At 41.1% G+C, this 13,913-nt stretch overlaps 1 protein-coding gene across 1 annotated transcript in view; it reads right to left on the minus strand.

The window, feature by feature from the left end:
• Positions 1-13,689, minus strand: part of CPS1 (carbamoyl-phosphate synthase 1) — a 60,170-nt gene extending 46,481 nt beyond the window's left edge. The window contains exons 1-13 of the mRNA XM_075284940.1: positions 13,579-13,689; positions 10,784-10,893; positions 9,959-10,103; positions 9,616-9,705; positions 7,759-7,815; positions 6,107-6,199; positions 2,909-2,998; positions 2,494-2,622; positions 2,302-2,408; positions 1,071-1,212; positions 914-991; positions 570-668; positions 214-309 (exon numbers count right to left, since the gene is read on the minus strand). Of these exons, the coding sequence (XP_075141041.1) occupies positions 214-309; positions 570-668; positions 914-991; positions 1,071-1,212; positions 2,302-2,408; positions 2,494-2,622; positions 2,909-2,998; positions 6,107-6,199; positions 7,759-7,815; positions 9,616-9,705; positions 9,959-10,103; positions 10,784-10,893; positions 13,579-13,689 (1,347 nt within the window). The remainder of the gene's footprint in view (positions 1-213; positions 310-569; positions 669-913; positions 992-1,070; positions 1,213-2,301; positions 2,409-2,493; positions 2,623-2,908; positions 2,999-6,106; positions 6,200-7,758; positions 7,816-9,615; positions 9,706-9,958; positions 10,104-10,783; positions 10,894-13,578) is intronic.
• Positions 13,690-13,913: the final 224 nt, after the last annotated feature.

Here is a 13,913-nt window from a genome sequence, read left to right on the forward strand (position 1 = left end):
AAGTGCAGATGGATACCAGATGGATGAATGTCCATCAGCATCGGACTCTACTATCACTACTGTCTGTCACTCTCACCCTATGAAGGATGAGAGCAATGGACATTAATAATGGTATAGTAAACATACAGAGAAACAGCACAATGCAGCATGATGATTAGGATTATATTATGAGAAATACAGGTATTTGCTATATCATGCGTGTAGATAACTTACCTTCATAGCTTTGACAGCCTGAGATCCAGAATAATCAAATTCTCCTGCTTGCCCAATGGAGAGACCTCCAGAACCCAAGATGAGAACTTTAGACACCTGCAAATCAGAAGATGTAAAATAAACCGCATGACATTAGAAAGTGCTTTATTGTTCACATGGAGACGCCGTAGTTAGTTAAGAAGTCTTTAATTTAGAATAGATTGAAATGTGATGTCTAGTAATAATGCCCAATTCGCAATTCATAAAAGTTTAAATAACAAGAAAAATGAAAATTGAAGATAATTCAAGCATGTAATGATTTTACTAATACTTATTATTTCTGGCAGAGATATTTATAAAGAAGTGTTTCTTCTTACTTCAATTCTCTTAGACTCTAGAGCAGGTTTGGGCATGACAGATGCCAGGGTGGTGCCTTTACCCTTCTTTATCATAGAGAGGAACACATCAAACAAGAACTGAAAACAGGAAAAAATATCTGATTAGTATCACTAATTTAATACAATTTTGCCAGCAAAATCTGAGACACATATAGTATAGATATCTTGTGACGGAATATCACAAAATCATGTTGTTTTGAAAAGTTGATCATCTAATGATACAAATATTTGAATGCGTCCAGTCAAAATGAAAGGTAAGGATGGACATACTTGTAGTATATCTTTTTAGACAGTGCTATATTATCAAGGATCATTTACTATACCTCGGTGTCAACAGGTCCAGGATTGGCTTCGGGGTGGAATTGGGCAGTAAAAATCGGCTTGGTCTCATGCATGATGCCCTGTAACACGAAAGATAGTTCTAAAAATCCATGATAAATTTTTACTGGTAAACATTCTAGGTTTGGAGATATTGCTCACCTCATTGCTCTGGTCATTTATGTTTACAAAGAGTGGTTTCCAGCCAGCAGGTAGGGATTTGCTATCTACTCCATAGGCATGATTCTGAGCAGTGATGAAGGCCTGTCCATTCATTGTGTTCATAACAGGTTGGTTCTGCCCTCTGAAAATATTGATATAGTCCATATGCAGTTACTATATGTAGTATATGTACTATAGTAAATATATGTGTTAGTTCCTAAAACCCAAATTTTGGGAAAACAACAGATTGCTGATTCTGCACTCCTGGGATTTATTTCTGGAAAATTAAAACATGACACCCAGAGCCTTAGCCCTATAGATATAGCTAAAGGCATGCGCTGAACAACACTTCTTCATCTCAGCATGTCCTCAATACAAGAAATGACTGTTGTCGGAACACATCAGAACTTGTATCCACAGTCCAGCAACTCAGCTGCATGTTTTCATTTTCAAGAAATAAAATCCAATGTTTTTAACTGTATCCAGGAGTGCGGAACCTTCTTTCTATCTACAGTATATTAGCCCAAGCCAGGGGCAACATTTGAGCACCACAGACAAGGTGAGATGGACTGATTCATTCATTAGAGCACTTGGGAGAGATAGAAGACTTACAATTATCTGCAACAGTTTACTTGCCTGCGTCTTTCTCAGGGTGGGTTCACACCTGCGCCCGGTCTCCGCTTCGGGGTTTCCGTCTTCTGCCGAGAGAAACTGGACAAGAGTCGGAAACCCGGCAGGCAGTTTTCAAACCCATTCACTTGAATGGGTCTTCAAAGTGCCCGCCCGTCCATGGCGAAATCAAGGTTTTTTTCAACTGGACACAAAGTCCTGCATGTCCGACTTTGTGTCTGGTTAAAAAAAAATGCCGATAGGCACAAGACGCATATGGCGGTCACTTTGCAAACCCATTCAAGTGAATGGGTTTGAAAACTGACTGCCAGTTTCCGTCTCCTGTCCAATTTCTCTCCGCAAAAGACGGAAACCCGAAAGCGGCGACCGGGTGCAGGTGTGAACCCGCCCTTACTCTACCCTCTTCCCTTTTTCCCCTTTTCCTCTCCTTAGACTTCTATGGGCAAATGTAATTAATACTTCAATGACCTGACAGTCTATCTTGGGAGATCAAGACATATGCAGCAGAGATTTCAGTTTAATGTGGAAGGCGGTTCTTATATTCACTTGTGCTATTGATCAATGTAAAGATTGTTGAAAAGTTAGTGACCATTTACCATACCTGTTAGCCATTGGCAACCTATATGTCTTAGCACCGGCTGCCAAAGCTGCAATCTCATTCCCCATACAGATACCAAACACTGGTTCAGGGCGGTCACTGTTGAAGACCTGAAAAAGAAGAAGACAATCAGACTTCATATAACAAGTCATAGGCTTGGTTTTAGAAGGTTTGTAAAACAAAATAATCACTAACCTTCCTGAGATTTTGTATTAGAGGCTGGGCCAGTTCTGGGTTTCCAGGTCCACTTGTGATTAGGAGACCATCATATTCCATTTTTGCGAAGTCGTGATTCCAGGGAACCAGATGCACCTCTGCTCCTCTCTGATATCAGAAAAATGGCATTTACATTCAGATTAACGCATCATTGTCTTTGTAAAGTAAGACAGGAGTGTCAGACACTTGAAGAAGAGATAAGTGACTTTATCTAAGGACGGATTCTTCCCTATATAGTCTTCTAATCTTGCAGTGCTTATGCAAATAGGACGTCATGTTCACGGGTTAGATAGGGCCTATTGGGATGGGGACGCCTCCCCTTGTCTAAATTCTTGCTCTGATACAGGATCTCATTGACTCTTTCCCATAGAGCAGGATACAAGTGGTGTCTTACCTTTACCAGCTGGCGGATGATGTTGTGCTTCACTCCACAGTCCACGGCCACGATTCTAACAGGATTCCCTTTGCCATATACTTTCACCTCCTAAAACAAAATGCAAGAAAACGGTATTATAAAGCGATCCTCGTCTCTCACTGTCGATATCTATCCCCAGATTACCCCATTCACAAACTCGCTACTTCACATGAATACTGACATCAGTTATGTCTCTTACTGTAGTCATGAAATGGTCATATATGTATAAGGGCTAGCGAGTCAGGATGAGTAGCCCTTTCCATGTGTATAAAGTGGCTAAGAAAGATAAACTGAATGAAAGTGTCCTAATGACCAAAAAGAACTTTTTTGGACTGATTTCAGTCTATATTTGCAAACAGTTACTGCACATGCTTTGTTACTGCTCAAGTCAATGGTTTCGTATTTTGGCCCCCATTTCATACCCTCAGTCCCTCCCATCCCCTAAGGATGCGCTCTGCCTATTCCTCATCCAACCCCTGAACTTATATGTTCACTATACCACCTCTCCCTATTTTGATTTGTTAGTGGCCATTCACATCATGCTTTTGGCATCCATTTACGTGTAAACTTGTCTCCTCTCCCAGAACGTCTTGAAGGCTCCCCCAAAAAAAGGGTAACCTCTTGGACTCCCAGATGAGCTGACAAATCTCCTTGACCTGGCATAATGCCAGTATGCATTTTATATATAGTTTAAACAGTTTATGTGCACAAAAGGGGGAGTGGTATGTCCAAAAGTGCCCAGAAGGGGTGTGACCATATGAAAAATCATACTCCGCCCTAGAATCCCTCCCTATGCTGTTGACAAACTGCTATTTCTTCCATGAAAGGGTTAATGTTCTCTTTTCTGTCAGTGTAAGGCTGTGCATCATAAATCTCACTCATCAGAGGGCAGGGGTCAAAAATTTATGATACACAGAATTTCAGCCATCAAGGGACGCTAGAAAGGAGATCAAAGATGTATATCTAGCTCTAGTGTGTTGCGGATCCCCTTGTCTTCTGGGTAACAATGCAGCTGCGACCACCACGACCCCTATAGTTATACCATAAATGCTAATGTTACAATCCCATAGCACGATATCCCCTCAACCCTATCTAAGCCTCTCACCTCTGCCAGATCAGTCCTCTCTGCGCCAAGCTGATGAGATGCAAATACATCGAAACAGCTGTCCTTGGCTGAGAAGACCGTATCTGGTATAATCCCAACATCATTGCAAACAAAGGCCTCTGAGAAGGTCGGCATGATGTTAAACAGAGCACCCTCTATTGGATGTCTTCACTGAGACTCTGTCTTCCTAATTACATCATTGAAGACAGACTTGCACATTCTCAGTCAGCGCCCTCTATTGGTGTGCATACTTGAGGCACTGGCATCCTAATTACATCATGGAAGACAGACTTGCACATTCTCAGTGAACGCCCTCTATTGGCGTGCATACTTGAGGCACTGGCTTCCTAATTACATCATGGAAGTCAGATTTGCATATTCTTCCCATAATCCCATAGCAGTCAGCCTAATGCACACCCCCAAGGTAAGCTGCAGTCACCAGCACACGTCCCTTTAAATAGCCGCAGCGGGGGAGTGCAGCAATTCACGGCGTCGGTTCAAAGTTATGTTTATCTGATTTCAGTAAAGTGTCTAACAAGATCTTTGATGGATGTTTTGCTGCAATACCTAATTTCTTAACAACACTTATTATATGTGACTGTCGCTCTCCAGCTAAAACAGGCTGGGGACCTCTTCAATACACAATGTCGCTGGAAACATCTAATCCGCTCCCTCTCACAAGCTCATCAACAAAAACATTCAGAGACTATTTTATTGGTGTGAACACAGTGTTAATGAAAGAGGCTGAAGCAGATGTTAAGAAATCAATTTTTGGCTCTTGGTAAAAAGAAATGTAGCTCACGCTGGTTCATATTAAGCGGCTGTTTATCACCGGAGCAGACAGATTACCGCGCTCGCTAATTATTGCCAATGGTAAATTTCATTATTGTCAACTTTATTTTTCGAGATGGCTTTTAAAGCCTTCAAATTGGAGTTATGAAATATTCCTCCTGTTGTGTCCCAGATCATCTGGAAATGTGTCAGCTTCTTAACTTATTCTGACAGCTAAACTCCCTAATAGACCATTAAATTACATGACCTGGCGCTTTTATTAGGGGGATTGTAACATAGAGATAATTGGATGGACAGCCTTCAAGAAAACCCTACACAAGTATGAGCAGGACCGCTTGGGAATATATTAGAAAATCAGAAATTCAACAGGAATTTTGTTTGGTCCATGATGACGTAATGAGTTAACTGTTTATTGTGTGACCTGGGACTATAGGAATGGTGTGCAAAGGAAAAGGAAGACTATGCTATGGGGGGTGAGAATCTTATAAAATTACAGTTCACCACTCAAATTGAGCATTAGTAAGGAGAGTCCATTATCCCCACAATGTGTCTGGTATATACTAACAATGGCTGGCTCCATAACCTGCCTCTACTGTCCCTGCCCTCTGTATATTATTCTATAGTGATAGTGAAATGTATGATAATTTATGAAATTTGATGATAAAACTTAACATAATATCTAAGACCTGGTTCACATCTGCGTTTGGTATTCCATTCAGGGTGTCCACACAAGTTATGCGGAGAGAAAAGTAGTTCTTGATTCGTGCGGACACTGTGCGGAAAACACACGGACCGCCATTATAGTCTATGGGGTCTTTGTGTCTTCATTGCTCACCACTTTTTAATGCATTTGATATTCCGTTTAGGGGTCCCCAAGCGGACTACTGGACGCAGATGTGAACCGGGCCTGACATTTATTTCACCACATAAGACTATACAGAGGGCAAGGACAGTAGAGGCAGGCTAAGGAGCAAGTTATACCAACCATAGACACTTTTTATAGTGTGGAATGGAGTCGTCTTAGAAATGCACTGCTAAGGAGAGAAGGTAGAGTGCAAATGTTTTAGGCAGGTGTGAAAAAAAATGCTACGAAGTTAGAATGCATTCAACGAGTCACTGCCCAGATAACAAAGCTATCGGCTTCTTGCTCTGTTCCCTGTATAGACGCTGCTGAAAACAGATGTTCAGGTGTTAGATCCCACCAATCTTGTGAACAGGGTTGTGTGTCCAATGAATGTGCCCAATAGGGTTCTGGAAGCAATGAAGATGTTTTTTCTCACCTTAGTTGATACTTCTGCAATTAAGTTCCTCTTGTTGGGATCAGTGAACTCCACCGGCTGGCCTTCAAATTCGATTTTCCCCAGTACAGTGCCCTGAATATAGAAACATATCAGTTATAGTTTTGGTATCCTGGGGTGCCAGTGTGGATCTTTACCCCTCTGTAATCCCCACCATCTATTATCCAGAGTGGATAGAATCTACAATTGGGATCTGACCAACCTGATCTGCCCATTATACAATCAGTCCATTGATTTCAACTATGACTATGTAATACTCCATTCTCCCTGTGGGGAAATTAAATATTTTCTAGCTCCCCAGCAGATTATAAATGACTAACCTGATCTGCACCTTATACAAAGTGCATTGATTTCAAGTATGACTATGCAATACTCCATTCTCCCTGTGGTGGCGCTGTAGGGCAATTAAATATTTTATAGTTCCCCAGCAGATTATAATTGACTGAATGGGAGTTTCAGCAAGACAACCCATCTAGCTAAAAAAAAAATAAAATTAAAGCTTCTTTATATACACTCCCTCTCTTCTTTGATCTTTCTGTTTTCCTCATTCTCTCACTCTCTTATATACATGTTTCTTCCTCTTCTTTCTAGCGTCCCTGCTTTTCTCTAACTTCTCCTCACCTGTCTCGCTATTCCCTGTTCAGTTACGCGCATGGTCATGAGTGCGCATGCGCGTCGCCGGTGGAACGCATCGGTGACACGCATGGGCACTTCCGGCCGCGCCACTTCCGGTTCCGCGGCATTAGCGCGCCGTCGGGCCGGGGGGCGGCGTGGCTCCCGAACGCCGCTCTCACTGGCTCCGCTCGCCATCCTGACATATTTATACCCCTCTGGCTCTACCTCCCAGCACGCCATGACCCTGCTGCGTACTCTGCTTTCCATACTAGGTAGGTGGTGGTCTCCCCTGTTACCAGGTATCCGCTATCTCTACTCTCACTCCAGGTGTGTTACACCACTCTCCTGCCGTCTCACACTGCCTGTTTTCTCCCCCCCTTCCCTGTTACTTCTCTCTTCTACTGGGACAGCTGCTCTATTTCTGTGCTTACTCCTGTTTCATCCTCCATCTATATTTTGGTTTCTTCAGTTGTTTTTCTGTTACTTCCTGCTATTCCCCTTATCTTTATCCACCTTTGGCTCTTATGTTTCATAATTTTTCCCCCTTTTTTTTATCTTATTGTCCATTCACTTGGTCATTACGCCCATTTATGTGCCATACTGTGTATAACATTTTTTATTTTTTACTCTAGTTATATTTATATTGTCGTCATTTCTCTTCTAGATCCGATCTGATGAAGGTCCAATATGACCGAAACGTTATGTTTATTTTTTTGATCTAGTACTCTCTTTATGCTTGTCAAATCAATCCATGGCGTATTAATGTACTAAAAATAATAAATTTGTTTCACCCTTTCACCTATTTGCGGTGTGCAGCAGCATTTTGTTTACGCTGTATACGAGTCGCAGGACTCTCTGACTGCTAGCACCCATATTCTCTTTAGCTATTCAGTGTGCGGTTCCTCTGATATCTGTATAACAGCAGATTATAATTGACTGAATGGGAGTTTCAGCAAGACAACCCATCTAGCTAAAAAAAAAAAAAAATTAAAGCAGACAATCCTTTAATCCAGACTTACCTTGTCCCGAATTTTTTTCGCCAACATTCTGGTATCAATTCCACAAATTGCAGGAACCTAACAAGTAGAGAAAATAGGTCATGCCATACTACAGTGAATATGATGTGCGCTATAGTTATAATATCTATTCTAAACACAACGCATTTTGGTGCAAAGTCAATTTTAGGTAGTCCTGCTGCATTAGTAGAGGATGGCCACTAGATGGCGATATTGTACAACATGGCTGATCCCAGCACTCAGCTCTCCTGTTTATTTCAGCCTGATAAACGCCATTACCTCTGTTTAGTTCTCATTTAAGCTTGAAAGTTGCTCATTTTCATCGACGAGAGAGACATCCCAACAGACTGATTTGGAACGCCTGCTTTGCTGTATTTTTGATGTTTTGATGGAAATAAAGTAATTTACTCAGCTCAAGAAATGAATCAGGGAGGCTGGGGACCTTTATGGGAAAACTTCACAAAACAAATATTTTCTAGCGGAAAATTCATTTTTGTGCGCTCAAAACAAGACGATTGGCTGGGAATTTTAAAGCAATTTCCAGCTTTTGTGGTCATTAATTTTAAAAAATTAGATTTTTTTTTTAGCCTCCTAGTTGGATTGACCCTGTGATCTTTAGATCACTTGTACCATAGACTGCAATACAACATGCACCTATTGAGGCCTACCTTGCAGGCTTCATTAGTTATATTACTATGGCAGACCTGAGCCATCAGAATGTTCCAGGTCGCCTTGATTACAGAACGGGAGAACCGTTCCCTCACCAAAAAGAAATAAGAAAGTGCTATGGTGGGAAAACACCTTTAAGTTAACCCTGTGATGGTCTGAATTATGCTTAGTTGAACTGTCAGTCCTGTTGTTGCATCCGAGCCATGCTTCCATTGTCCCTTTCATGAAATGAATAGGAGCCACGAAAGTAGGGCCACGAAATTGGACAGGAATAGGACCTGTTCTATATTTTGTGGCCCGAACTGTCGTCCCGCACATGGCACCATGTAATTCATCGTCATGTGTACACGCTCATATATGTATTTCACGAATATCACACTGAACACAGCCACGGTCGTCTGCAAAAGGCTCAAGAGTACATTCACACGGTCTAGACGTGACGGGATGCGTTTCGTCTTCTTTCCTCTGCTGATTAGATCTAGATGAATGGAGGGAATCTCAGGTCGTGGAATTTGTGGCAAAATCAACAGGACGCTTATTTTTTCAGCACCCTGCTAGCTTCATATATATCATATATATTACAATATTATATCATATTATACAATATCTTCTGTGATAATATATCACACTGCAGCAGTTTAACCAATTTCAGAAATTCGGGTTAACTCTGCTACATCTCTACTTCCTACCCTTCCTATAGGATAGGGGTCAGGGGATAATCATACACATTAGGGAGAGTGTGTGCCTACATAGGCGTACGGAGACTTACAAGTCATTCCTGCTCCGCAAGGGATTCTGGGTAAAAAAAATATGCAAATCCTGGAGAATAGATTTGGATATTTTATAGGATAGGGGTTAATTTGCTAATTGATGGGATCTGACCAATGGGACCCTACTGATCATTAGATCAGGGGTGTTTTGCGCCCTAGTTTCAATGGAGTAGCAGGGCTGAAATGCGCACCGCCACTATGTTTAGTTCCATAGAACTGCCAGACATAGCCAGAAAATGTATATTTCAGATAACCCCTTGCTGAAATGCTTTTCCCGGACACATAGACATTGTCTATCAGTTTGCATGCACTGCTATTACTATAGGGCCAGTAGTTGCTATGGTAGAGTCTATAGGATATTTGCACTATATAGGGTTATCTTACTTTTATATCACATTTTATTGTGTCCTATTATACAAACCTTCTCCTCATGAAGCCACTCCGAGAGGGACTTGACTGCCCCCCAGTGACTATATTCATGGCTGTAGTCCAAAACCAGTAACCCAGACACCTGCAAGGCAAAGACATGATTGGTTACAGTCCATAATGCCTAAGAATAGGACCTGGCGTATATCTGTATATGTACACCCCATATCCACCTGAGCAGGAGATATCAGGGGATGAGTGATCATCAGAGGAGCTACAGGCAGATACTCCAAGGGTCATGTAATAGTGTTAGTCTAGGCACCGCGCCAATACACAGAGAACAGAGGATATAAGAGAATATAGGAGAGAGGTAAAGCAAAGTCTGTGACTGCACTCACTTGTATATGCTCGGACTCAAGGTATCTCATCAGACCATAGGAATCCAACGCTTTGGTGTCAGGCGCCCCTCCATTTCCTATGATCGGGTTAGTAAGGGTAAGAATTTGTCCACGGTAGCTTGGGTCTGTCAAAGCTTCTACATATCTGTGGGTACGAGACAAGATAGCATAGTGAGTACATATATATCAGGCTGTTACAGAGGTAGAAGCGCTGGAATCTTAACTGTATGTGAATTGGCACCAACTATGATGATACCGTCAGTGGATACCAACAGACTGAAGCATTTCCAATATCACATTCAAGTTTCCTATGCCGTACATGTCAATTTTTTATTGCATATGTGATTTATTGAGCCTGAAAATTTATATTAAAAGTGAATGAACTGCAGTACCTGATACAACCTGTGCACATGAGTGGCATTGTTTCTATAAAATAAAAGTCCCTTTCTCTAATCTCATACAATCCCGTTAAATTTCTCTGATATGAAAAACTGCAAAAGGCAAACTGGGGTAAAGGTTTTTGGTTACAGAATAAAGCTTTGCTCCTTACATTAAATGTATATGAGTCACAGAAGCAAAATAGGGCAGGAATAGGACCTGTCTTATCTGATGCAGCCCGGACTGTCGGCCTGCACACGGGACCGAGAAAATCATGGGCCCATAGAAAAGAATGGGTCAGTGTGCTATCCGTGAAATAGACAATAGCACTCTGACCCACACCACGGTCATCTGCAAGGGTCCTTAGACTCATAGATATATTTCCATGATAAATTCTTCCAGTTTTGATGTGCTATGACTAAGAAATACAGCGGAGCTTCAACTCACCCGCCCAGTCCAGTGTTAAAGATGACTTCTCCGGCTACTGATGCCGGGTGCCCAAAAGAGTAGCCTCTGATTTTTGTCCCATCTTCCAGCACTAAATTGGCAGATTGTGCCTGAATAAGAAGAGTTAAATCCCTGTATTACAGAGCAGTATTTTTTGCATTGCAATGTCACTTATATTGGCGGTATATTTTCAGTATACTTAGATGAGCAGTGATATAACTGTACATTTAGCAATGGAGATACTACTTAGAATTTTGTGCTTGTTCCCACTGTGTTACACTGTATCCATATGAATCTACAAGTAACAATGATTGAGGCCTTCATCAACAATATCAGCTATGCAGCGGTACAGTATGGTCTCCAATAGACTACAGGGGCCGTATTACATAGACATACCACTCAGACTGCTAAGTGCATAGAACAGGCCCCTTTTGCAAACCTTCCTACTGTAAATAATACATTACAGACATGATTCTTAATATAAATTCCCATGAAATATTAAATATGTATTACAGATATTGACTTCCATTTGCTTGGCCAGTTTTCTCAGCAGAAAACATCAATGATCGTTATATAAAGTTTTATCTATCGCCTGTAGGCCTGTGTTTAATATGATTAGGAAATAAATACGTAACTAGTAAAAATCTAAAAAAAAAAATTGTGTTAAGTAAATAATAGAAAAGCAAAAGTTTCATCCAGAATTTGAAGAACCAAAAGAAAAATCCAGAAAGATAGAGGAAGACTCTACAGCAGGGGTAGGGAACGTACGGCTCTCCAGCTGTTGCAAAACTACAACTCCCAGCATTCATTCTTGCTCTGCTGTTCTTGGAACTCCCATGGAAGTGAATGGAGCATGCTGGGAGTTGTAGTTTCACAGCAGCTGGAGAGCCGAAGGTTCCCTACCCCTGCTCTACAGTGTACAATGGAGTATATATATATATATATATATATATATATATATATATATATATATATATATATATATAGTCACCAGAATGCAAAGTACTGATCTGCAAAGTCTACCTTTTCCCTACTTGGATCAGTATTCCCGATCTAGTATGGCCTTGGCCTTTGCAGAAATGCTGTATCAAGCAAATTTCAAAAAATGCATCAGATTTCACTTTGACCCCAACAGGAGGGGCATGGTCATGATAGACAAAACCTATTTACTTACTTTGATACAGACTTGAGGATTAAAAATAGCAATCATGTATTACAATTGGATTTTGCCATAAATTTTGCAGTCAACTCTGAATTGGCATCCATAATCTGCAGCAATTTTGCAGGTATTGTATGAGGTTTGCTGCAGATTTGATAATTTGCAGCAATCTCAAATGTTCTGCATATGGGCGATAGCTTAAAAAACCTAATTCCCAATTAGGTTGTAATCTTATTCATGGCATGTTATCAGGATAGCATTACATGTCAAGATGTAAAAATGAATGTTTAGCATATTATATTAGTCTGAATGTACAATGCCATGTTCAGGGCCCTGCTCTATGAACCAGATTAGAATTCAGTGACTGTGATTTAGGTGGACACAACCCATACATGTATTACATATATGCCTGGCCCCAAATTTCCTTGCAATGAAAGCTTAACTCTAAGAAAGGGTTTTCATCAGAAGACTACAGCTACGGCCAGGTTCACATAAATGTATAAAAAATTGTCTGAGCTGCATCAATGATTTTTCATGCATAGGGGCAGCTTGTATGTCTGTAGAGGAAACGAACTGGGAAGCCATGGTGGACAATTGTCTTCTACGATCTCCAAGTTCATGTTCCAGTTTTGTGAATTGCACTATGCACTATTCTGGGTCCGTGTGCGGCCCATGCAGTCTGTTGTACACATGGACAGCACAAAATCTCAAGACTGCATCATGATAGATTGGAACGAATGTTCTTTTTAGCATAAAGGAACCCAACCACCTTCAACAGAGGTCAGACAAATATGCATGTGTTTTCAATGGGGAAAGGGGAACAGGAAAGGAATATACCCCTGACAACGATTTATCACCCAGGAGAACTCAGGTTGCGGTCACACCAGTATTGTGTAACTGTTTGGGGACTCTGTCCCCCATTCCACTTAACATGCAAGCAGGACTTTTTCTTTTCAATGATTTTGGGTGGAAACTCGTCGGACCCTATTATAGTCCCCATGTCCACGGTTTCCATTTTACAGTGGACCCAAAGAACAGAAACCCAAAGTTTAGTGTGACTCTAGTGTCCAATGTCAAATGTTGATATCTAATGAGACTAAATCTCCCCCCCCCCCCCCCCCCACATTATTTGTCAGGGGAAAGTCAACATACCCTCACAGACAAAAGACACTCAACCAGTTCAACCAAAATGAAGGATTTGAGTTAACTTTTCTCACTTGTGTGGACTTTACTATGTGGTTGCAAGGAATTATTGGAGTGAAATGCCTTGTAATTGAACTGAGAGGTTAAATGCAGTCTTGAGAAGGGCAGAAAACTTCTTATTAGTAACAGAGACATGATGAATGATGTGCAAGAAGATTTGTGCCCATCCCTAAATTCACTGTATGACAAGCTAAGTAGACACTATAAGTAGTTACTCATTGACAGAGAATCCAAGCAATAGATTGTCACTAATGCAAACTTGTATGTACATCCTGCAGTACGGGATAAGGGTAAAGCATCTAGTTTTCTATTTATATTACTAATTAATATTTAAAATATTGTAATATCTGTATAATATTAAATATAGGCAAAGGTAAAATTGCAATAGAAAATAAAGCTAAAAATCAAGTAACATAAAATAAAATAATGATACCTTAACACTCATGAAGCGGAGACCAGGTTTGGCAAAGCCATACTGGTGCTGGGCAGAAGCATTGAGAAGCCCTGCCCTGGCACCCTTAAAAACAGACAAAATCCGAGTCATCTTTAGGGCCTGTAGAGCCGTTCAGCCCTCCAAGAGCAAGTAGGGATAGATGTTTCGCCTGCAGAGTTGCTTGTAGGAAAGAGGCTGGAGCCAGGGTCACATTTGCTGATATTTGCCGTGATGTGGGCATTTAATAAATCGAAGCCAAGCCCCGCCTCCTGAACTTCACCTCCCTCTTTTGTACTGAGGATATACCGTGATTTTTAGATGTCTGTGTGACAACG

This window comes from Leptodactylus fuscus, chromosome 8, assembly GCF_031893055.1.
Source record: "Leptodactylus fuscus isolate aLepFus1 chromosome 8, aLepFus1.hap2, whole genome shotgun sequence".
Lineage (NCBI taxonomy): Eukaryota > Metazoa > Chordata > Amphibia > Anura > Leptodactylidae > Leptodactylus > Leptodactylus fuscus.